Here is a 26,890-nt window from a genome sequence, read left to right as displayed (position 1 = left end):
TTATTATTATTATTATTTTATTATTATTATTCTAACTCATATACCTCCTGCCTAAATCTTTGCCAAAAGGTTCAGAGTTTTATTGTTAAAAGAATTTATTTTTAAGAAAGAACAAGTATGATCATTGCTTATCCATTAAGCTTTTTGAAAACTGCCAAGTACTTTGGTAAAAATTTTCAAAACAAATTTTGTATATATTGATAGATGACATTGTTATTGTCAGCTCTAAAGTTTTTATATAATAAGGACAATTAAAGAATGAAAGCTAGGTCTTGACCTACTTTCCAATTTACTTCTTTTAGGTGGTGGTAATTTATTAAAATAAGCTATTTTTCTTATTAATTGACATAACCAATACAGTTTTGAATTTAATTCAGTTCAATAAATATTTGGATACCTACTCTGCTCCTGGCACAATATTATGTGCAACATGTACACAGGATACATGTATATTTATATACATGTGGGTGTGAACATATATGTATTTATATATTTACCACATATTGCATATGACTTACTTTTAGAGTAAAAGGAGACTTAGGTGAGTGGAGCCAAATCTTGCACATGTAAAACAACCAAACATCAAGCAAGTAGAAAGTTATAAGGTGCTACAATAAGTTTTGCAATGAATGTTCTCTTAGGAAGTCTGTTGGGAGTATTAGACACCTCATTTCTCAATGAGGTAAAACTTCAAAGGCAGAACATATCTGGTTCTGTGCAAGGGTAGATGAAACCAAGCTGAATATGAAGACAAGGAGAAAGTTTACAATGCAGAACTAAACAAGCCTGGTTCATCTGAGATGAAGGTTGAAGTCTAAACCTTAGATGAGGACACATTGTTGGGTGCTTTGTGCCAATGTGAAAAATAAACACATCTTCTCAAATCACACATCCAAAAGTAAGTGGTTCTATTAAGAGTTTTCATTCACTAATGATGGAAATAATTACCACCATAAATATTTTTATAAAATCCTTGGTGTAATGAGTTAATTTGTCATTGTGTGCATTTCACGAACCACATCTCAGAGAAGATAGAATACCTTCTCGATGTTAACTTGTCAGTGCACATCCTTGGATTGGCTCCCTGGCAGTTCTGTGGGTTCCTGCAACAATTTTAGCACATTAAGCTCATTTCTCAACCTGGGGAGGAGAGAGGAAAGTTTATCTTTAATGACAGACAACCCATGTCATTGAAAGCAGGTGGAGTATTTGTAATGCCTCTTTCTCCAAAACCACCCTCAAATAGTTTTGGAGGGGAAGAGAAGAGAAGGGAAAGGAAAAGAGGGGAAGAAAAGGAAAGGAAAGAAGGAAGGAAGGAAGGAAGGAAGGAAGGAAGAAGGAAGGAAGGAAGGGAAGGAAGGAAGGAAGGAAGGAAGGAAGGAAGGAAGGAAGGAAGGAAGGAAGGAAGGAAGGAGGAGTTTGCTTAGGACTGTGTAAACTTTTGGCTTTTCTTCTTTACCAGTTGCATAAAGAACAAATCATTCATTCTTTCCAGGCTTCTCTCAGCAACACTGCAAAGCAAACCTTTTAACACTGGAAATGTCCAAAGAATATCAGATCTGGGAGAGAGAGGCTTAAAGAGTCTCATAAATTGTTAGCACTTCCAGGTGGGCTGTGATTAAACAAGTACATTTTGAAATTTAGGTTGAGGGAGAACATGTATTAGAATGATCTTTTTTCTCGATCTTATAATTCTCCATTGGTTACAGGATTTTATAAATTGCCTTTTAAGTAGATTTAAGAATTTTCTAGAAGAGCCTCAGGGACTGAGAGGTTAGGGTGGTATGACGGGACAAGGTTTCTATTGCCCCCTCCCGCTCTCTGAACAGAACAACTCTACTTTGATGAATCTTCAGCAGTTGAGCTTTAAGAGAAATTTTTCTTTAATGGAAAGGATAAAATCGTGTTTAAAACTAAACTGTCCTAGTTTATTTCAAATGTTATATGTCACACGCATCTTTACAGAGCCTAACCACCTTATAAAATGAATCCTAACTGAATATCCTTGCAGCATTCTTTCCTAGGGATTAAAACAACAGTAAATATTTTGGACCCGTTAGAAATGTGCATAACTATGTGAGATGGCAGGAAGGCATCCTCTCTCCACCAGAGCAGCTAAAATTTCCATGTCATCATTACCTACTGAGCAAAATAGAAACGTTCAGAAATACATACTCTCTTTCCAAAAGGCTTAGAGTCTTAAACTATGGGCAGAGTACAAACTTACTGAAATTTAATGCCTAAATGCCATTCATGTTCTTAAATAGAAACACTGGCTCCACTCAGCTGTCAAGTGTGCAGCTAGATTTAAATGAAAACGGACAATGACACAATTAAGGTTCAGGCCCAGCGATGGAAAATCCACTTCTCATCGTCATCACCCAGCAAAGTTCCTTGTTAATTGACTGAGTCAGGTAGGCTGCTGCTCAAGTACTGAAGGAAGTTACTCCTCCTCTAAAGAGGTCTCCACACACTACAATAGCAGTTAAATAATGAGACCCTTTGTAATGATGAGTCTGTGAGTGACAACTCTTCAGTAACAACCAAACTAATATTGATTAGGCACTGAGATTTATGAGCTATCTATCACCCATCAAGTGAAAGTAGTAAGTCATTTTTTTGAGTGGAATGATGCATCGAATAAATTTCTCAATTTGGAAGCTTGATGTCTTATTTCCCTCTGAACCATTCAATATTTAGAATGGGGAATTGGGAAAAGGAAACAGTGCTAGTCTCTGTAGAGTTCAAATACATAGAATGACAGATCTATTGAGTCCAGGAACGAATATTTCTTCATAGTGACTCTCCAATAACTAAAATAAAAGGAGCTAAATGAAAATTGAGCATTTCTCCCTCTCTCAATTCCTTGTAGTTATGATGAAATAACCCATCTCGTAAAATCTAGTAAAATCTAAAATCTAGTATAGAAATTAAGTTTGATGGCTATTTACCATTACTCAAAGAATCAACAGAGCAAGAGTAGTTTGGATTGGAGAAACTACCTCCTGTACAATGAATATTAAATCCTAAAATGGTACTTGCATATCTAATTGGTATAACATTCCCAGAATGTGAAAGAAAGGGAAATCTGTTTAAGTAAGCTTAATATTCAAAGTCAACTGGAAGTAATGATAAAATTTTTTCAAAGTTATTTTTATTTATGAAAGTTAATTGGATTCAGTGATCGAGATTTTTATAATTACTTAGAGCTTAATTTTTAAAAGCAGACACAACCACAAACCTGGTTCTACAGCTTTGTAATGAATATTTTGATTATTAAAAAAATAAGATTTTGGAGGACAAACAATTTAATTGGAAGGAAAAAAAAAGAATTTTGTAATTAAGCCTCATGAGATAAACATGATTCTTGCCTAATAATTAGATTCTGAATTATCACAGGGGCACAGGGAAAAACAGCTGTTATTCTGGAGGAGGAGAAAAGTCACTTAGTCCTTGAAATAACTGCCAATGGCATACAGGAAAAACAGTGCCTTGGATACCGAAGAAACTCAGCAAATATTTATGCAATAAAAAAAAGACCTTAAATTAGGGAAAAATGGAGTTTTAAATCACGTTGCAGACAACCATGATTTAGCCACACATAAATTTTTCTATTATGTCTCTAGCACTTTCTAGTTGTGTCATCTTAGGAAAGTTGTTTAAAGTCTATAGCTTTCAGTTTCTTTAGTAAATGGAAATAATGATATTTATTTCAGAGGGTTATTGTAAATTTTATATGAGATATAATTTATTACCTAAACTATTTGCCACAGTGTCTGGCATATAGATAATGCTCCACAAATTTTGGCTTTTTATATTGTCCTTTAAACTTTTCAAAAACAGGACAAAAATGTCACAATTTAGTAACATAGAGAAGCATCAGTAAGAAAAGATGGTGAAATTATAATAAATGGTGTTTTCTAAACAATTGCTGTAAGTACATGATAATACCAGACTTACCTGCTAAGCAGGTGTTGTGCTTTGGCACCACGTTAGCTCTTTAGGGAGAAGGTTTCAGAACTTAAGCGGTTGATTTTATGTACGTGCCGATTTAAAAACAACAAACTGAAGCTCTGAAAAGTTAAGTAAGTTGTCAACTTTTTAGTTAGTAACTGGAAGAAGTAGACTTTCAACTCTGATCCCATTGCTGAGCTTTTCCTCTCAACCAGTTGCCTGTCCCACTACTGATCTGTCACACCATGCGAACAAGGGCCATGGCAGAATCAAGCCTCCAGCTCATAAGGTCTCTGTGCCATCCATGCGATCTGTCTTCTGGCCCTTTCTATGCAGAGTTGTAACTATTTAAAAAGCATTCAGAATGCAAAATTTTCCAAAAACACAAGCAAAAAGTTCGTTTTGTTCATTTAAGACCTAAGCTATTCCTGTCATTCAGATATTTTTCTCTGACAGCCTTTACACACACACACACACACACACACAGAGAGAGAGAGAGAGAGATAGAGAGAGAGAGAGAGAGAAATAAACATAAAAAGCAAGACATTCTGAGCCATAACATAGAATTGGAGCATGGAATGCAGAGAGCTTGACTAGCGTGGCTGAGCCTCACCAGAATGCCGTGGTGGAAAGGCTGGTGCAGAGTGGGCATTTTAAAATTACTTGCAGAAATTTCTTCTACAATCTTACTCTGTCCATGAAACTCTTCTTGCTAGAAATTCTTCGGAAAGAAATGTATTCCTGGGCAAACCTGGTCATGGCTATCCTGTAGGAAACCTGGGTGTTTCTGGAAGAGCATTATGAGAAATGTGTAGTGGCATATTGCAATGGCGTGTAACAGCAAATTTCCGGTTACTCTTTTAGAGTGGGTGCCACAGAAAGAGTCAAAGCTAGTTAACCTCCAATGGACCAGAGCATCAGATGTTCAGTTCTCCTGCCAAACCTTCCCTCTTGCTCTTTTATTTTCTTTTCTCTTAATCACTGGCAGTTTAAAAGGGAAGACAAAAAATACAATAAAGACAGCACAAACCGGGAAGCGCTGAGTCAGCTAGTTTAGGGATTTGACAATTTTTCCTTTATTTTCTCTGCTCCTTTCTGCCAACTGGTCTCCTCAGGAAGCAAACAAAACTTTTTTTTTTTTTTTCATTGAATATATCTTATAAAAAGGTTTTTTTCCTTATGAGGAAGGATAAAAATAGACTTTAAAAAAATTTTTTTTAAATAGAATTGTATCTGCAAATAAGGATGCAGAATTATTTCATAGAATCATCAAATAACCTTAAACTCTAGCAATATGTTAAATTGTCTGGGGCCCTATACACAGGCTTGCAAAATACCTCTCCGAGAGCTTGCAGGAACATTTGATCCTTTATCAGGCCACTTAAGAACAATCTGAAGGTGGCTAAGTCACTCTCCAAAAAACGATAAATCACAAATAATGATTTTTGTCTTCTCTCTTCAGTATGAGACCATGCATCTATTACAATCGGGAAACAAAGTGATGATCCGAGAACAGGAACGTTAAGGCTGTTACGAGGTCTGAGGGGTAGTTTTCCTCCTACAATATTCATAACTAGGTGTGAATCTCAACCTTATGTCAGAAATGAGTGTTACTACTGAAAGCGTGGCAGAAATGGATGATGGAAGAACAACTTTCTCAAAATGGAATGTCTTATGGCAACTTTACAAACTGGAGAGTAGTATTTTTTGAGCAACACAGCCAGTAGTCTATGGTGACCCACATCTGCAGAAGCGAGCTTAGTCTTCAATAGATGCTTATGGAATAATGCTGCTCATACAATACTGGCCATTTGTTTTACGGAGTATAGAAATCCAATTGTTGTAATATCAGAATTTAATATTCTAGCAGAAATGCTAATTTTAAAAATAGCTAAATCTTAGGTATTTTTGAAGCTATGTTTAAAACTTAGTAAAGTACTATTCAAAATATATATATGTATATATAGAGAGAGAGAGATCAGAATATGTGCATGGTTGTACTTTATAAGTTGTGTATAAAAGTTTTTAGTAAATTACTGAATTTTTGTGTTACCATGTAAACTTGTTACTTAAAAAGAGTCCCTTTGGAAATAAACAATATATTTATTTTGTAAATATAAACTTTTGTCGTATACTCCATTTTTTAAATTGAAGCACATCTCATGTGTTGCTTTTCTAGTAAATATGTGGTTAATGTGGTACAAGGAGAAGATGAGAAATGAAAAAAGCAAACATTCTCTTCAACATAAAGTGTGCCTCTAGTTTCTCAAATTTCCTGTGATTGGACTTGATAGGGGTGGTTAGTGTGTCTTTTAACATTTTCCATCCCTAACTTTGAGTCGACATGACCTACCTCACACTTTCTAATGATAGTAGGTCATATTTTTGTGGTAATTCACAAAGTCTTTCCTTATGTACTCTCTCTTTTCATTCTTGTAACTGTCCTCTGCAAAGTAGGTGGTATTCTACTTCTTTTACAAAAGAAGAAAACAGAAGATTAAAAACATGTAGAGGGACTTGTCCAAGGTGATTGAGTTAGAGGAAATTCAGACTGTGAGCCCGTCTTCTTTTGTTGCTTCTGACATGGCTCATCCAGACCACTTGTGAGATTTTGTTTCTTTGCCTATATTATGATAGAAGCAGAGTGTTTTTTCCAGAGCTTTCTGCATATCGGGATTGCAGTCTATCTTTCGGGGGTTTTGTAATAATCCTAGCTAGATAGAATGACAATACTGTCTGTCTGCTTTCTCCTTGTCCGCATGATATGCCGAATTCAACACTGACCAAGTTGGGTCATTCATTACTAGCCTGTAAACCTTGTGAAGATAGGGACCCATTTCATCCTCAGAGCTTAGAAAAATGCCTAGCACATGGCAGGTACTTAATGATAGTCAAGGAAGGAAGGAATCAAAGAAGGAAAAAAGAGAGAACGTGAGGGGATTCAAATTTAAGTTCGTGGATTTTATTACCACTTTCAACCTGGGCCATTGCCTGTTATAATCGTGCCTCGCCCAGGGGAGTGGTTGGCATACACTGGATAAATGTTAATGGAGAGACACCGTGAGTTAATTCTCACAAAACAAATGAAGACAGAAAATCAATACCGTCCAGAAATTATAACTAATACCCTCCACCCCTTCCTTTTCTTAATTAGACTTATTGTCCCTTTTCTCCGATTCTTTTTAGCTTCATGAATTGGCAATAGCCCTCCTCCCCAAATCAAACAAACCCTTTACATGTTTCTTTTTAACTGGAATCAGTTAAAGGCTCTTCATGTACTTAAGCATCTTTTTTTATCTCCTATTAACTCAAAGATTTTTTGCCTTTTGCTGAAGAGTGCTACCTGTTTACCTTTAGAGTTGTCATGTTAAGTAAATGCGTTTTTATTAATATTTTAAAAACTCTGAGCTAACTTTCAAATATTATTAAATTTTTTTCTTTATTCATTTAAATTGAATATGCTATTTCATTGTGTGTATAGCAAACATAAAACGCCCCTAACACCAGATATCAGAACTGTAACTGACAGGAGATGGCTCTTTTTCCTTCTAAAGCGGATCAGAAATCTGTCAGGTGCTGGGAGATGTGACATAAAACTTAGGATTAATACCTGCTGAAAATAATTTCTCTGGATTTCAGTTTTTCACTGTTCAAGCGACTCTGTTTATTACTCCTGTGCCCCAAATTCTTTAGTAAGAATATAGTTTTAGTGAGCAAAGTGGTAGGAATGATAACTAACTCTACTATGTATTTTAAATCTTGCTTTCGCCTATGCACCTGAATGGGGTCTTCACATACAGGCAGCTAGAGGATTACAGTGGGAGTAATGACTTGTTTCAGTGTCGGGAACTCTTTTAGGTAGTTAAGGTAACAAAAAGGAAAGTCAGAGCAGCAGCCCCATACTGTGGGTTAGGCCTCCTGGTTAGACAAGGAGAGACTGCCCACAGGCCTCTGGAGCTGGTCTGCTAGGGTCTGCGGTGCTACCTTGGCTTGCAAAGTTGTAGCTGAGGCAACACACTCAGGAGTCCTGACTTTCTATGCCTTCTGCTCTAGGATCTGTTTCTGCAAGTATGTTCAGCGTGGTGGAAACAAATACCAGTAGACCTCTCTCTTCAATTTTCTTGAAAAATATCTACATAAAACACTCTAGCTGCTTCTAACGCCTCAGCCTTCCATGAGCTCACAGTTAGTGGTGGCTAGAACTATGGAGAGGGATTATGTGTAAAGTTGTTTTGACATTAGGTCCTTGTCAGTGGTGCATATCAGATTTTCTTCCCAGCAGCTGTCGTGTTCAGACTAGAGAACACAGGTTGCTGATTTAATTCTTTGTATAAATTTGTGACACTTTTTAAATTTCAAGCTGGCTGTGGTAGAAATAGAACACTTGTGTGGACAAAGCAGGTAAAGGAAAAAAAGAATGAGAAAAGTGTCCTTTTTATGAGAATAGTAAATACTAACCGGTTCTTAGTTATGAGCCAGGGGCTGTTCTAAACATGTACAATGATAAACTCATTTAATTGTTACAGAAACCTTATGAGAGAGGTGCTACTGGTTAGTAGATATGTGCTTTCCTTCCTGGTTTAGATTTGTCTGTCTATGGTATTAAGTACTAATTTTGTATATTGATAAGAGCACAGGTAGGAAGCAGGCAATCTCGGTTTTAGTCTTGCTTCATTGGTAATGCTCTGGGTAACTCTGAAGACACCACCTTCCCTCTCTCAACTTCAGTTTCTGTATCTGCAAAACAAAGGAGTTAGGCAAGGTCCGTGGGTTTTGAATCTTTTTTTTTTTTTTAAGCCATTGCCTTTTGGTGGGTGATGACCCAAAAGCTCAATTTGTAAAGCTGGTGGAGTGGAAGCTGCTCTGTTTGAAGACAGAACACCATATTGGCTGCCACACCCTGGAGCCGCTCTCTTCAACTCATAGAGGTCTTTGAAGACATTTACAAATCACTAAAGTAGATGATGTCTAAGTCCACTTATAGCTCTGAAACGCGATGGTTCGTTCATGTTATTTTTGACTATTGGTGAATCATTTTTGTACCAGAGAAGCTTTTCCACAGAGAACCCAAGTTCCTTTTGGTGGATGTATCACACCCATGACTTCACTTGTCCTGTTCCAAAACTTGAAGACTGTACTCAGCTGAATTCCCCAGATCGACTGGAGGGAGTCCAGATAACATATAATGACAATCATTTCAGAACAGTCCCTGGGGTCTCACAGACAAGTTTTTAGTTATTCACTTCAAGGACCACATATGATCACTTGAAGCACACTGTTGGCAACTTTGCTGTCTAGCCATGCTGGGGTCCTGTCCCCTCTCATTTTTTCTCATCCTCTCCTTGTACACACTTTCAGTGCTAAGGAAGTCCCTAGATCATCTAGGATGCTCTGTTTCATGGAGGTGAACAGTGTGAGTCCTCAGCACAAATAGGAGAAGAGCTAAAGTATCCTGTAACCCTCTGTCTGAGAGCAGATATTCAGCAGATTTGGGGAGTGGAGGCAAACAGGGAGGCCTCCAAATACTGCAGCTTAGAATAAAGATCATCAGGGTAAGAAGAGCCTAGTGCTTCCTCGGTTCTTATTGGGGTGTTATGTTTTCTCTTCCTTGATTTTATTGGCTGGCCTCTTTTGGTTAATTAGTATTTTCTTAATTATAAATTACATCTGGAAAAAAGAACAGAACTAATTTATAGAATTTAATAAAAGACTATAAAACAGAAATCTGTTTAACCACCATCGAAGTCAGGAAATAGAGAACATTCTTGGAACCCCAGAAGCCTTCCAGGTAACCCTTTCCAACCATAACACTCTCTCCCTGTCCCTAAAGAGAGGTGACTAACATTTATTGTAATCATTTTCTTGCCTTTCTTTATAGTTTCCACTCCTATGAATACATCTCAAATAGGTAAGGTTTGGTTTAGCCTTAAAATTTTATATCAATTGATTCATTCTCTAAATATTCTTTCATGACATTTTTCACTGACCAATATGATAAAAAGATTTATTTATATGTATCTGGAGTTCATTCATTTTCAATGCTATAAATCCCATTCCCAATAAGGGGCAATTATGAATGATATTGCTACAAACATCTAGTACAAAGAAGTTTGTGTAGCTCTAGAAGTGGAATTGCCTGGTCATACAGCATGTGCATCTTCGGTTTTCTAGTGTCACACTGTTTTCCAACATGGTTGTATCGATAATGAACCCAGCGATATATGGGAATATGTGCGCTTCCCATTATTGCTAATGGGAATTAGTCTGGGTGGTATATAAGTGTATCTTACGGTTTATATTTTATTTCCCTAATCATGCCATTTTCATGTTTGTTGGACATTTGTTCTTCTTTTGTGATATTTGCCATGTATTCCTTGGGTCATTTTTTCATTAACTTTTAGAAGTTATTTTTATACATTAACAATTAAATAGAAAGTGGAAAAAACAAAAGAACTACTTACAACTACCTTTTGTGGCTTAGCTTTTCACTTTTTATGGTTTTTCTTTTGATGAATAGAAACTCTTAATTCAAAAATAGTAGTCAAATTTATAAATCTTTTCCATTTTGGTTAATACTTTTTGTGTAATTTAAAAAATTCTGCTGTACTTCATGATCATGAAACTATTTTCTATGTTCTCTTCTTAAAGCTTTCTTTTCAAATTATCCACTTAAACTTGATTTTTTGAATGGTGTAAGTCTATTTTTTTCTAAGTGGATAGCCAATTCTATTTACATCATTTATTGGAAAGTAAGTCAAATCTTTTATAATCTAGTAACTGCAGCATTCTCTCTGCATAAGTGTAGTGTCTATTCATGCACGAGTCTCCCTATGGGCTTTCTTATTACATTTCTACAGATCTATATCACACTTTGTTTCTACAGCTTTAGAATATATCTTAATACCTATGGGTGCAAGTCCCTACTTTGTTCTACTTTCTCAGTAGTTTTGGTAATTTCTATCCTCGGTAATTTAAAATTCTATATAAAAATTTTTGAAGCAACTTTTCCAGTTCACAAAACACCTGTTAGGTTTTTGTTGGAATTCATTTAACCTAATATGTAATCATTTCTTAGAGGAAGAATTCATATCTTTGCAATGCTTGGCCTTCCAATGAATAAACATGATATATTTTCCCATTTATATAGGTTTTCTTTAATGTCTCTTAGGAATGTCTTATGATTATCCTGAGGAGGACTTACATTTTTGAAAAAATTTATTCTTCGATACTGAATTATTTTATGCCACAATAGATAGTATCTTGTTAATTTTTTCATTTTACACCTGTAGGTTATTGGCATAAATACAATTAATTTTGAATATTAATTTTATACCCAGCAACTTGTTAGACTCTTTTATTAATTCTAATAAGAATCTGTGGGTTCTGTGGGTTTTTAGATAGAAAATCATATTATTTGTGAATATAACAGATTTATTTCTTCCTTTCTAATTGCTATGTCATTTTAAATTTCTTCTTTATTTTATGGGTTAATCTTCAACACAATTTTGTTGAAGATTAACCCATTACCCTATCCAAAATGGATAGTGTCCATTTCTGTTTTTCAATTCAGAGAGAAAGCTTTAAATATTTTGCCATTAAGTTTTTGTAGCTAACCTTTATCACTTTTAAAGAAGTTCCTTATTATTCCTGTAGTGTTTGTGGAGTTTCATTTTGTTGTGTGTTAATAACTCCAGTACTTTTATCTGTACATATATCTGGACATTCTAGTTATTGAAGGAGAACTTGCTTCTGCAAACGTGTTTTTTTTTTTTTTTAAAGCATTCTTCATATCCTCAATAGTGTAGTTCACGTTTGGCCTTACTATCTGGAAGACAGTTCACAGTGCCCACACTCACTAAACAAGCAACTGCCCTGTGGTGTGGGCTGACCGCTTTCGCATTCTGTGGACACAGCTGGTGCTGTGATACTGGTTTAAACTATATGATCTTTCAGAGTCCATTCCGTACTTCTTGGACACATGTACTGCACATTTCTGATAGATGGTCTGGAAAGTTCTATTTTAAGATTTTTTTCCCCAACATTTTAAAAACTTGTTTCAGAAAAATCTGATTTAACAGCATCTTTCTTTCTTTCTCCCTATTATATCCTGGCCCATCAATTATCCTCATAGCTCGGTAAAGGATTAAATAATTATTACTAATTTTATACCTGGATCAATTTAGGAGGATTTTTGTGGTTGCATAGTTTATGTAACAGGTCTCATTGCTTCCTGGTAATGAACTGAGGAATGATTAAAGTGATCTGAAAATTCCTGAAAAGCTAGGTTCAGAGTGCAGATTATAAGGAGGGCGGTGACTGAGATGAGGTATGGGTCACTTTAACTGAAGTGACTGTTCACAGTTTGGCTATTTTCACCTGATATAGGATAAAATTGAGATCTATCTAAGAGATGGCCGCTTTTAGAGGAAGCCTCTCTCTGCACTGGTTGTAAGATCTTGTTTCTAAAGAGGAGTTACAGATTTAAATCACATATAGTGCTTTAGAGTGATAATTGTTAGATAACAAGTAGCACTTTTTGTATGTTATGCATAGATATAAGTAGTTGTGGATGCAAATATGGTTTACATGTGATACCTCATACGACAATGAATTTGTGCTGGGTACATGAGGCATGCATAGCTCCAAACTTATATTTAAAAGATGCCATTTATACAGACAAGATTATAGCTACAATTTTATTTTGGCTCTCCTTAATGCTTGAATTAGCATAAAATTTAAAGCATCGTGTTAATAAATAAATAAATATAATATGTAACTTTCGGAGAAGGTAAAATGGAATTACAAAATTAATCAAATCTCACTCATGAATACAGCTGCAAAAATCTTTTTAAAAATATCAGCAAGCCAAATCTAGCATGAGGATTCAGCTTTCTAAGAAATCTGTTATGATAAGGTTTTCTATTTTAAATAACCTCCTAGTTTATAAATTGAGCAGAAACATAATACAATCCTGCAAAAGTTACCTTGGTATTATTTTGAAGCAAGTCCCAGCCATATCACTTAATCGATAAAGACAGAATGATTAGATGACGGCCAGAATGGATGTAGGGAAAACAGTAATGATTACGGTACAGTAATATACACTATGCAGTAGCTTGGTCTAGACCTCCGACTCAGTTGATGGTATTGGAAATGAATGAATATGGACATAATCAAAAGTAATTTGGAAGGAAAAATTAACATGATGGAGTAATGGATTAGATTATGCACACTTTCGCATCAACATTTGAAAGCCCTGAGGTAATGACAATTAAATTTATCGAGGAATTTTCAGTGTAAGACATAGATATTATTGCACATTTAAGAACTGCTGTCAGTTCTTCATCTGTTAAACTGACATTTAGCTAGCAAAAAACATAGGTAACATTAAACTTTGTTGAATTCAGTTCAACTCAGCAAACCTCAGCAGGACTATCCAAATCTTCTAGCTTCATCCCCACTGGCAAAATCTTCTAGAACCTAAGGACTAATGATAAGAGTATTCAAGAGATTTCGTGATTCCAGACATTGCTATTACTATTTCCAGTTACTTCAAAATCTGTGGCTTCTTCCCTTTACAACTTTTTTTTTTTCATTTATATTGTTTTAAGTATTTCTTTTTTTTTTTTTTTTGACTTTTATGTGAAAATGGCTGGTCTATTATACATTATGTCAATCGGCATTTCTTTCTTTGTAGCCAGTAAACTCACTTGTGACATAGGATTGATGGATATTTGAATCTGCAGCTCTTCTGTGTTTTTATTACTTCATTTTCATGGGCTATTTTTGTTTGGTGGTTTTGTTTTGCTCACAGAGTAACAAAGTCATATTTAGTATACCAGGAGCTATCTTATATACACGATTGTTACTGAGCAACTAATGAACCATGAAAATTTATGGGGTTTAACAGTAACTGAAGTGCTTGAGAGTTGTGGGTTCTTAACTTGCCTTTTAACTTTCCTACGAGATAGAAAGACAAGAATTGATGAAGTTAGCATGAGTAATGCATTTATATCTACATTTACGCTAGTAAGAATAATGCCATAAACACCAATGTTAATTGAGGGCTAATTGTGTACAAGGCATTGTTTTGATTTATGTAGTTATTCGTTTAATTTTCACAGGCAACCTGTGAGGTAAGATTGTTATCTTATTTTCCAGATAAGAAAATTGAGACATAAAGAAATTAAGTAACTTTCCCAAAGCAACAAGTTAGGTATTTAAGCACTTAGTATTTGGCGGACCTGGGATACGAACTGAGCTTCTGCATTTTGGTTGCAGAGTTAGGGTCCTCACTACTGCACTAAACTGGAAGGAATGGCTCTGTTAGAAAGTGGCTCTACTGAGATTTGTTTTAAATCAAATGTAGATAAATTGTTAGTACAAGTAAAATTGATTTAAAAATGTCACATTAATGAGTTTAAAATCTTTTGTTTCTATGAGTTGTGGTTAAACAATAAAATTAGGATTTTTTGAATGTCCTGTATACTTTCTTCTAACTATATGTTTAGCAGAAGTCTGGAGAAATGTCAAGTCCTATTTTCAAGAATAAAATTGATATCTTTGGTTAGATTTCCCTTGTTTATTTTTTTCCTTCACAAAGATATCTTTCATTTTTATATCTTTCCATTAATTTCACAGTATATACAATAGTCAAATGATTTCAAAGATACCATGTTAAGAATCACAGCAACAGTGAAATAGTTTTTGCCTACTTCTCTGTGAAGTTCTTTTGGGTTTCACAAAAATCTTGGTAATGGAAATGTACTGCGCATGATAACGTCATGTCCTCTTTATTGACTATCACTGGTTACTGCTTACAATTTAGTAAAATTCAGTGAAAATTATGTGTAAATCAGATATTTTATGGACATTTCTAGTAATAAGGAGCCATCGCTGCAACCTAGTGATGGGAATTTCTGAGTCCTTCATGATTCTTGGAACCTTTGATCCCCAGATATACAAAAGTTGCTTAAATAGTGACTGAGGTCCACGCAATTTAAAATACCTCTCTAGAGTCTAAGGTTCAAGTGGGCAGCAACGGTCTTTTTTTCTTTGTGTCAGACAGAATACCTGGCATAAACAGGTGCACAAATGAATGAATGGCATTTTGCTACCTTGTCATTCATTACACAACTAGAAATTGATGTACGTTAGTAGTTAGTCTATGTTAGCCTCTCATAGTTTAAGCACTTAGGTATTTTGAATTAAAATTGTATTTTATTATTTTCTTTCTACATAAAGGGATTAGTATGTGTCTTTTTAAAAAATCACTTACACTAGCATAGTTTAAAATATTACAAATTCAGGGATGTATTATTTTATAACTTTATAGAAGATATTTTAAAATTTTTGAGATGATTTCAGCTCTCTTATTAACCAACATTCGAGTTTGGTAGAAATCACCTGTAAGGAACAGCAAAAGGAAAACTATTTTCATTGTGAAGTTTTCTGGACATTGAGGACTGGTAATTTTCCTCAATAGAAGCTTCTTAACATTTTGTTTCAAGATCTACAATAAAAATCTGTTTTATGCAGACATGTAATATTATTATTTCAAACTATATTTAACTTGATTTTATATTGTGCTTATAATTTTTTAATCATACCCTCCAAAAGTTGGCAAAATTGAAAAGACCTTCTTATATAACATTTATTCTCAAAGCATTGCATATACAAGCTGGTACAATATTCTTCATTGCAGTATTTAGGCACTGCTGTTATGTGTGTGGGTTTGTAATGATCCAAACTATATTTTCTCTAGTTGTGAGTTTTCAGATCCTGTGGCCTTTCCTAACAACTCAATTCTCGCTAAGAGAGGGACCACGAGATGTCACTGTAGGTTTCCCAGCAACCTCTGCATAAAACCTGAATGACCCTAGAAACAAGGGTTAACTGTTAAGTAACAATCACTCAGTTTTTCCCAGGATACTTAAGTCAGGCTTGCCCTCAGATCACATCTGCCTCATTCTCCATCCTAGGCCAACAGATCTAGGTACTCATGTTTAAATAAAATAGAACAAAAAAATAAAATGGATCAAGAATGGGCCTCAGAGATGACTTTTAAGAGTTATATATATGCATGGCTTTGTAAAGAAGCCCACAGCAAGGCTGGTGCCAAGAACTGAATAATGGGCTCAGATGCGACTTTGCAAGGATGGCAGTTTGACACTAACAGGTAAAAGAGAACCTTTGTGATAATTTAAGGTGAAGATTTTATCTTGTACTTAGTGAACTGGTAATCGAGAGAAAATAATCATTTACTTATTTATTCATTTTTAAAGATGAGATCTTATATTTTTTAAAAGACATTTAGAAAATGGAGAGATCACACACTTTTGGCCAAGATAAAGGATTCGAGGGTCATATCAATTTAGAAATCATTATAGAAAATGGTTTATGAACTGAGCTGCTCTTTAGAAAATAAAAGTTGCCAACCTATATTTGCTGATATATTAGAATTATATTTTTGTGTGATTATGATGTTGTAGTTATGATTACAAGGAGTCCTCAACTTTTAGAGTTACATCCTGAAATATTTGTGGATGAAAAGATATAATGAGATTTGCTTCAAAATAATCTTAGGAGTGAGGATGGAGAGAGATGTGGGTCGGTTACATATGAAACAAGACTAGCCTAGACATGAGTGGATAACTGTTAAACTGAGTGGTGGATAGTTTATACATTTGAAATATTTCACAGCTATAAGTGGTCAGGGAAAGTGCCAACTTGGATCCAAGCAGGAGTCTATTCATCTAGATCTTAGGAATATACCCTCAAAAATCTTTATCTGTGGATGACTCATTAATTAGTTTAGCTAAGCACCATCATTTGGAAGCAATGAGCTCCTGAAGGTTGTGATTGATTATGTGAACTAAAGAGTTCACATTTACGTCCCAAATTTAGCTTTTAAAACTGTCAGAAGGTGAGCCAATTTTCTAGTTTTTCAGAATTTTTTGAAAAAGTTTATTCACTCCTAATCGTGCCTTGCATAATTATGTAGATTTCTATCATAATCCCTCTTAGATTTCACCTTTCCATTTTGAAGTATTTAAAAGTATTAAGATTTCTTTCCCATAGAAGTGCCTTCATCTCTTTAATGCTTTACAGCGTTTTTCTTTGACACTTTCACAACCTTAACATTACTTTCTCACTAAGGTTTGGTAACCAGACCATGCATAGATCTCTGAGTTTTCAGACACAATGGCATTGGTTGAAGAGGGAATCGAATGACTCTTAGGAATAGAATTACCCTGTTTCATTTCCCATATTCTTCCTACAAGGTTTATATTTTTATTTCAGCCTTTGTGGGTAGTAAAAGTATGCCATCTCCAATCTATGGAATATCTCAGATGCTTTTTTGAGACAGAATAGTTCAAAGTCCATTACCTTCTATGGAATATAATTTTTATTAATTTCCTTAGTGTTTTAGCTAACATTGGTCTGTTTTAAAACTTCTGCCAACTCACAGGGCCCAGGGATATCTTTCAGCTTATCCAGCCTATTTTCTAGAGAAGATGCTAGATCCTTCTGTATATCTAGAGATTTCATAGTACATTCTAATGTATACGATCATACATACCCAGCATTTAAATGATTCTGTCCCAAACACATTCACTTCACTGTGCATCCTTTTATGAAATCATACAGCTGAATATATTCAATCAATTCAATCTTTTGTTCTTTATTTTTTTTCTAGTAAATTAACTGTAACCACATTTTCCTTCAACACCATGGAGTCACACTTTTAAAAATTACTTTCAATGCATTTCAAATTTTTGAGAGAAGTAATTATCACCTTAGTCTACCTGGTTATTTATGTGAATTATTATATGTATTCTGTAGGTCAGCAAACATCTCGGTTAACTAAATCCAATGATTCCCTTCCCCTCTGCCTCCGCCCACACTGCACTGCCCTAGAAATTCATTACCTCCCATGGACTACAGAAAGCCCTCTAAAAATATTCTTGGGAATTCCATATTAAAATTGCTCTTTAAAATAACTTTTTTTTTTTATTGCCCACCATTTAAGAAGTGCTGTGGTAGACCTGTGAAATCACAGATGGGTGTACTCGGTCTGTGCAGAGTATACAGCCTAGTGGAGGAGGCAGACAGAAATAGATCATTGTAATGTCCAAAATTGTTTTAAGAACAAAAATTGTCCTAATTCTTGTGATAAAGCATCTTCTATTTATTTTACAATCACAAAAGAAGTGTGAAGCCAAAAAGTCAAGAGATTAAAATTGAAATATCTTTTACAAACAAAAATTTATATTTACTTCACCATTTTTACCCATCCCCCCACCTCTTCCCTTCTGAGGGAAATATAGTCAATAATGCTGTGATAGGTTTGTACCATGACAGATGATTCTTAGAATTAGTGGGGCGACCACACTGTAAGGTATAAAAATGTCAAATCGCTATATTGCACACCTGAAACTAATATAACCAATATAATACTATACATTAACTAATACTAATAATAAAATAAAATGATTAAATAAAAATTAGAATTTATTTTTACTGTATGGCTTGTGTAAATCATCACACTCCCTTATGGGAACCAACCGGGGACAAAGAGCCAGTGGACAATGACAAAAGGCACATGTTAATATGCTGAACTGAACAGGTCCCTTTACTGATCACCCTTCAGTATTTTCTAACTCCCCTTGGAGTGTGTCCCTCAGACAAATAGCCTGGGCTGAGCTCCAGTTTTATTGGGAATGTCTGGCCTCCTTTGTGGTAACATAATGTGCCTAAAGTTCACATGCCACCTTGACTTTCCTATGTTAGTCATAGAATCTAAATCAAAGAACATTAGAGCCAGAAAATAGCGACCTCTCCTAGTTTATCATTTTATAGAAATGGAAACTGAGTTTTCATTAAGCTACTTGCTCCAGGTCACACAATTTGTAGGATTAGAACTTAATTCAGGATAAGAAAAAGATATTCTTGATATTCATTAGGGATAACTTTGAGGTAAATATTGGCAATATAACATGGCAGGAAATATTAATAGGGTAATGCATGGGAAATAATTTTACTCATGAAATAATTTTTTTCTTACCCAGCTTGTTATATGAAGGCAATACCCCAATATTTTTTTCTGTCTGTATCAACAGAAGGTAGAGCGTAAAAACTAGTGATTAAAAAAAAAATAAAGATGGATAATAGAATCTGTGACCATTTTTCATCAAGGCAGATCTCAGTACGTTAGTGCAATATAACACGATCCCCAGCTCAATTAATCCTGAGTCCTGTCACGCTTCAGTCACTCACTACTCTTGATTCAGTCGTGCATAGTGTACCTTGTTGATCTTTATGTGCCAGCAAAAAACACCAGGCACATGTTGAGGTTTTTCCTCTCATCTCTCCAGCTCCTCTTTCCTCTGCCTTTTAGGGTGAAAAATCAGCTGCACTTAAATTGACTGCTGACGTCTGTTGGTCTAGAAATGACCTCCAGAAAAACCACAATAGTGACCTGCTCCTATATAAATAAGAGGACTGCGATTTTGTGCAGAAGCCAGTTCTAAACTTAGATCCTTACAAGATGAAAACATGAGCCAGCTACCAGCTGACCCTAATGCACAGACTCTATTCCTGAAGATGGAGGAGAAAGGATAACTAGTCACCGATCACTACGGAGTTTTTGGGCTTCAAAGTTCTGTCTTGTAGTTATTAACAACGGGCAGTTTTACATTGGATTGCTTTGTAAATAATCCATATTTTAAAGATAGAGCTCTAGTTTCTATTCTGTTTCCGACTAGGAAAAGCCATTTTATACGTTTTTACTTTCTTGATCGCGCAAATGGTTAAATACTTCCGGCTGCTGCTGAGTCTCCACTTTAAAAATAGAAAATGCTACTGCATTTCTGGCCCATCCCCCAAAGCACACCTACCAACCCGCTCCAAGCGTTTCTGAATAGACTTCAATGCCGAGGCCATTCTCCAGTTAGCTCACAGGAATCTTCGTGAAAGTCCGAAGGGAAGGGAAAAAAATAGCATCCAGTCACTGATATTTCTTGTGGCTAGAGCACTGCTCTTATAATACCTGGTTGTCGCAGACAGACACGTCAAGCACACTACTATGCCCGCAGATATTGCTGTTGAAAGGAACTGCATTAAGCAGACCCTTTCGAAAAGGAGGCTAGCGAGAATAGAAGAATGTTCTTCTAAACGAAAAGCTAGCTGGGGTATTCTTACCAGTCAAGGTTAGTAGAGCACCCATTGCAAATCTGTTGGCTCCTGAAATAAATTCTTGACATGTGTTTGCAAATACTAACTTTAAACTGGGGGTGCTTTCCAGAAAGCAGATTCTGAAATGTAAATATATGGCATGGCCAAGGGTGGCACCATATTTTCCCTTTTTACCTATGGAAAATGCATCGGCAGACTCAGTTTTGTGACTCTTAATCCCTGGGCTGCTCACCTTTCTGTTTCAGCAGGTGTTTCTAAGTTGGCATGGAGACAAGGAAAGATGCTATTAAGCAGGAAAAGACTGTTTCCAAGCAATTAAATATGGAAATTTTGAATCATTTAAATCGGGCCAAAAAATAAGAGTGTGATATAGACAAGAAAGTGAATAACTTTCTTAAAATGCCTCGAGACACAGTTATTAATTTTTATAATAGAAAATATGAAAGGTGTAAATGAGAATGGGTACCGTACCAAAGAGGGAGCTATATGAGGAAATTATTTTTAAAAGAATAATCTAAGTATTAATTTTAATAGAACATTGATATGATTGATGATAGACTTAGAGGTTGGAAATGAAGATTCAGAAATAAAAATGACCCTCCACTTCCCCCAAAACTATAAGAGTTTTATTTGCTATGTAATGGTTGGAGTTTGAAGAATATTATTTATAAATTATTCTAAAAATTTAAAATATACAAAGCATATTTCAAATGGATAAAATACTATAATTTATTTAAAAGATTGAGAAAGCAACCTGATTCTTTCCTCTCACTCCAAATTACATTTTCTTTTAATTACTTTTTAGCGATGCAATTATCAATAAAGATTAAGAACAAATTAGTATGAATAAAAAGTAGTTAACTATCAAGAAGACAGTTTAACAATTCACCAAGTGTTTATTGAGCACTTACTATGTGCCAGGCACTGTACTAGATGCTGGGAAGCAGTAATAAGTAGTCTCATGGTCCTTAAAGCCCAGGAGGCATGCAGACAATCAGTTAGTGTAGAACAAAGATCTTTCCGTCCTTTATTAAATGAAGAGTAAATTATCTAACTATGCACTTGACCACAGTATGAGCAACATAACAGAGTTGGATAAGGTGATAAAAAATTTTCAAAAATAAGCAAATTAATTCACCTAGATGAGTTTCATACATCTTCAATGAAGATAGACTCCAGAGGAAGTTGAAAATAAGCTATTATATTTAAAAAATCTAATATTGTGTAAATATAATTGCATACAATCTATTTTGACATAATTTAAATGTATTGAAAGCAAAATAAAAATGTCCCATGCTTCGATAAAAAAAGAAAAATTCTTAGCAAACTTTCATTAGATTTAGCTTCAAATTTTTCCAGCACTGTTAATGAGACTGTAAATAGGCCCAATATTGCTGAAGGTAATTTGATGATGTATATTGAAGCTTTAAGAATTTATGCTAAACAGATAATTGGACACATGTACACAGGTAAGAAATAATGTTGATTCCCTAAAACTGAAAGTTGCCTAAATATTATTTAATAAGAAATGAACTAAATTGATAATGGTAAACTTATGCAATGAAATACATATTTTAAAGTAGTCATTTAAAATGTTGTAAAATTGTATTTTGTGACATGAAACATTGACTGTTTGATATCCATCAATGTAAACAAATAAGTTAAACACAATCCAAAGAGTATGGCTGAATCTTGATTAAGATGATGGGGGAGGGACAGGGAGGACTTTTTCATATAAGGTAGTCAAGGAAGGGCTCTCTGATGAGGTGGTATTTCAGTGAAGAACAGAAGTCAGAGAGTAAGCCATGTGCATATCTCAGAAAGAAGCACTGCAGGAACAGTGAACAGAAGTATGTGTGGTATGTTTAGGAAAAGCAAGGGAGCCAACGTGCCTCAACTAGGAAGCTGGAAGGAGACAGGAGGTGGAACCTGAGATCAGAAGGAGCCTGGAGACCCCTGCAGGTCATGACAAAAACCTTAGAGTTTTCTCTAAGTGCGAAGAGAAGCTCTCTGATTCTTTTGACTTTAAAAGGATCATTCTGGCTCCTGTGGTTGAGAGAGACTGTTGGAAAGACATGAGTGAAAACACACAGACCGGTCAGGAGGCCTTTGTAATAAGTTAGGTGAGGGTAATGGTGGCTTGGGCAAGGGTAGCAGCAGTGGAGATTATAAAATGATAGTCAAAGTCTGGATTATATGTGAATGAAAGAGATGAAAGGATTTACTGGTGTTTGTGTGTGGGGTTTAAGAAATAGGGAGAAATTAGGGATTACACAAAAGGTTTGGCCTTGAAGCACCTGGATGAGTGGAGTTACCCTGTACTGATTGGAGGGACATTTAGGAGAGTCACAGCAAGAGTTCACTTTCAGACATGTGAAGCTGAATTTCCTATTTATATGTGGATATTCAAGTGAGGAAGGGAAGAGCCAGCTGGAAACACAAGTCTGGAATTCAGAGGAGAGAGCTGATTCAGAGATATAAATTTGGGATAATCAACATGTGGATAATATTTATGTTGATGGAACTAAAAAGGGTATCCCCAACAGCAAGTGTAAATAGATGCAATGACCGAGCTTGGGATGATGTGGATCCATGAAAAGTAAAAAACTAATAAGAAGTATCTAGGCCAATAATGACTGCCTCCGTGCAAAGAAGCATATGAAACTGTAAATATACATGAATTTTCCTTGAAAAACATTTTGTTTAAATTCAAGATCATATTATTAGTGCCAGATTACAAAGGGAATGATAACACTGTTTAAAGCAAAGGAGAAGCAAAAAGGAATATCTGGTTTTGAGAGAAAGATGATGAGTTTGCTTTTAGAAAGGTATTGAGATGCCAGCAAAACGTCTAGGTGAATGTCCAAAACTAAATTTTAAAATGTGGTGCTAAAATTTGTTAGGTCAGGTAAGAGCTACAGGTTGGAGAGTTACCCATATGGATGTGATAATTTCTTCTAAAATTTGACCATTCCCTATCTTTTTGTATTTCTTATAGATTCATAGGCAAGAGGAATGAGATGAGCTAAGGCTACATAATGATAGGTAAATTAAGTTAGCCAATCTTCCATTTAGAAGATGTATTCAAAAGCTCATGGGTACATATATGGATATAATTGTTTAAAATGGAATGTGGGTCATATTGTCATATTTCAAATGTGTTTGGTACTGTGCTACGTAGTTCACATTCACGATGTTGTAGATAGAATTATCCTTCTCTTTACAGTTGAGAAAACAGGTTCAAGAGGTTAAATGACTTCCAAAGGACACATAAGTCATATCTGTGACGGAATCGTAACTCTGGTCTATCTGATGATGGCCAGCATGCTCTTTCTGCAGCACCAAAGACCAGTAATGGGTTATTGGAGTGACTGAGCCATTTCACGAAAGAGCAGCACAATTGTCTGAAAGAGTTGATAAGAATGGAAAGACTAGGACAATCTCAGTCTTTAAAGAGACTGGTTTGGGCAACACATTACTTCCCCTCTCTATCAACCACGTCTTCCAGGATTTATAAGGCTTTATTAATCTGGTAAACAGAAGAGTAAACAATAATGGTCAGTAAATGCCTCGTGATTTTTAATTATTTTGTAAACTTGTGAATAGGGATGAGACAGATATTGTTGAGTTTGAAGCTTATCCACATTTTGGTATCTTCTTTAAGAAAAATAACATGAAATTACATACAGTGTCTTAGAAAGTATTCTTAGGGGTTCTGAACTGAAGTTTTATTGGCTTTATAATAAATCTACCTCCATTATAAAGGAGACTGTTGACTTAATATTTTATAAAGAAAGGAGCTGTAAAATGTATTAACATTTTGTACTCAGATTCATATATGAAGATGTCATTGCTTCTCATCTCTCCTTATTATTTCCTGTTTGAATATGTCCTGCTTTTCCTATTTTGATACCTCTGAGGAAAAGTGAGTGTGCCCCAAACAGCCATCTGCATCACTGCTAAGTCAGCTCTCCAATGAGTCTGCATCCCACTTCTGTGATGGGACAAAGATGAGAGAAGACAAAGACTTCCTAAAAAAAAAAATGGTTTCATCATAGTCATGGGCAGAGATCTAATTGTAATGCTTCTATTTCATTTCAGGGCACACACTCTAAGGAGAAAAATAAAGTAAGGATTAGCAATTTCTCAAATAAAGAGAAATGATAAAAAGAAAAGGCAATTTTGCAAATAAATCAGATTTTCAGAAGCTGGTTTTCTTTTTGGTGGTGAAAGGTCATGTTACAGGAGCTTAGAGCTTTTTAAAATGGCCGAATAGAACTAGCAAATGAAATGTGATTTTATTTTTTGACGCTGATCAAAAAGAAATATGAGTCGGATTTACCTCAGCAGTGGCTGGCTTGAAGTGCCATGGGGAGACGGTGATTTAGGTATGGTACAGACCCTTACCAAACTGTACGTATCTAAGAACGTTAATGTTTTTGCTCTAGCAATGTGATGTTTACTGAACAAGGCAGGCTTTCTCCCTGTAAATTATATACCAGATGTCTGGGAACTAATGTTGTTTCTAAATATAGTCAGAGTCACCTCCAGTGTAGCTACAGAGAAACCGTAACAGTAGGCATTCGATTAGCACGGTGAAAATTACAGATATTTTGTAAAACATTTTTCACACTGAATAATTTATCCTAAGGAGCAAAATTGAATATTTAAAAAAAATCTTAGATACCAAATTAAACTCTAACAAGATGTAAATTGTTGTATATGAAGTTATTTACATTCTATTTGGTCTTGAGAAAGCTTACAAATCTTTCTAATATAAAGCAAATATTGAAAGGTAAGATATTTAATATTGAACACATTTGACTAGAAATATGCAGTTGCTAAATTTCAGATTTTGAAGGAGAGAAGTAAGGAGAGGTTAAGACTTAGTTCAAAACAGCAACTGGAACATGATATAGTGTCTTTTGATTATCACATGTTACCAGATTAATTACAGAAATTCTTCTAAGGAATTACAAGGAAGCAAATGAGGTGGGGTTGCTGGGGAGTTAAGTAAGCAGAATTCAAACAAGAAAAAGATTTTTTCATTGAGTAGCACGCATATACTATAAATTACTCCTTTAATAGATTGGTGTATCTTAATTCCTTATAGTTTACTTAGGAAAGAAAAGTGTAATAGTTGTTGATTGCTGGCTTACATACCTTTATAAATCATGCAATTGCTTTATATAGTTTATTTAATTAAGCAGATAGTACTTTCAGTCAATAGATGCTGTTATTTATGGCGTGAGTTTCTCTAGTTTTGGAGAAAAAGGATTACTACCTAAAATTCATACTAAAATCTCCCCTATTTATCAGTTTATATTTAGCAGAGAATGTTAGGTATAATTTATTGTCCATTTATATAGCAGGTACTAGATCTTCATTCCTAATCCTCCCTCAATCCTGTCCGATAGGTAGCGCTTTTCCTATTTGATGAGGAAACTGGCTCTCACATTTAGATGACTGCATGAAGGCCACTGTCCAGGCCTGCCTGGCCTCCCAGTCTTTTTCCTCTGGGAGCTTCTAGGCTCTAGACTCCAGCTGGTCTCTCACTTCCATCTGGTCTCCTATTCCCCCACCTCTACCCCATCCTCCTCCTGCTCTTGCCAGCCCCCCTACTTAAAAGAACAATGACAGCTATCAGGGGTCCTATGCAGTGAGTATTGCTGAGCTCAGCCCAGGAAATAACTAATCGTGCACTCTTCTTCATCTTTGTCTCTGCCTGATGGGCCAAGGGATCTCTCATCCAACATGGTATATTTTCAGTGATTTTGTCACTGACCACCCACCTACACTTTCCAGCAGATTACCATGACATTCGACTCTTTTTTCATGCCTATGGAGGTCATATTAATAGAAATAATAGTAAGTGCACATATGTAAAATCTGACTTCAGTTTTTCTATCTCCACCATGATGGACTTAAATCTTATTTATAAAAAAAAAAAGACAGTTGGGACAGAAAGCTATGTGACAGACAGTCTGGGGACAACACTGAGGATTGGGATGTAGGTGGTAACTTCTAATACCTCATTTCTTTATTTTGCTCCTTGTGTAGCCTGTTTTCTAAATGACCCTTTTTTTTTTTTTATTCTTTCTTTTGTGGACACCAGCAAGCAATGCTGAAGTGGTTGAGAAGGCTAATACAATCATTTTGATGGACAAACACATTAGTATGAAAATCAGCAACATAAAGTTCCCCATAGCTGCAAATATTTTTAGCTTTGCTGTCTTTTTAAAAGTCTTCATAATATGATAGAAAGAAATGAATCCAGAATAAATCCCAAAGGCCATTTCTTAGACTTTTCCCAATTCCAACATCTGTTTAATTGGCATGTTAACTAGTGATGATGGAAGAACTGGCAGTACTATCGAATGAGCATCATATAATTCAGCACAGCTTTTGGAGATAAGTTAAGGATAATGAACTTCTATTAAGCTATTATACAGGAAGAAAGGAGCACATGATCATTATAAATATTACAAATTATTATTTAAATTCAAACATTTAAGTGTTGACTACTTAAAACCTTGTTAATTTACTGCTCCTTTGCTGATTAAACTAACATAATGGTTTCACATATGCAATCTGTTTGGAAAGTGAATATTATAATTTTCTTATTTAAATATTCACAATGAAAATTGATAATGTTCTGAAGTCCTCCAGAAGTTTACTCTGCAGTTAAGTTGTTTACTTTAGTGATAAAACAAATGGATGTGTATGATTTGTAAAGCAA

The 26,890-nt window shown here is 35.2% G+C and overlaps 1 protein-coding gene across 4 annotated transcripts in view; it reads left to right on the top strand.

The window, feature by feature from the left end:
- The window catches only part of ASB5 (ankyrin repeat and SOCS box containing 5), a 42,067-nt gene that overhangs the window by 6,131 nt on the left and 9,046 nt on the right, over nt 1–26,890 (top strand). Inside the window, exon 1 of one of the 4 annotated variants that reach the window (XM_039882590.1) lies at nt 15,843–16,132. The exons of 1 other annotated variant lie outside the window; for it this stretch is intronic. In XM_039882590.1, the coding sequence (XP_039738524.1) occupies nt 16,096–16,132 (37 nt within the window). In that variant the 5' untranslated portion in view covers nt 15,843–16,095. Of the gene's footprint in view, nt 1–15,842; nt 16,133–19,934; nt 20,166–21,863; nt 22,011–26,890 lie in introns of those variants that run through there. 2 more of the 4 variants (XM_039882589.1, XM_039882591.1) reach the window with 2 other exon arrangements.

Source organism: Pteropus medius, unplaced genomic scaffold, assembly GCF_902729225.1.
Source record: "Pteropus medius unplaced genomic scaffold, Ma_sr-lr_union100, whole genome shotgun sequence".
NCBI lineage: Eukaryota > Metazoa > Chordata > Mammalia > Chiroptera > Pteropodidae > Pteropus > Pteropus medius.
The sequence above is the reverse complement of the archived record's forward strand: the minus strand, read 5'-3'. Positions and strand labels throughout refer to the sequence as shown.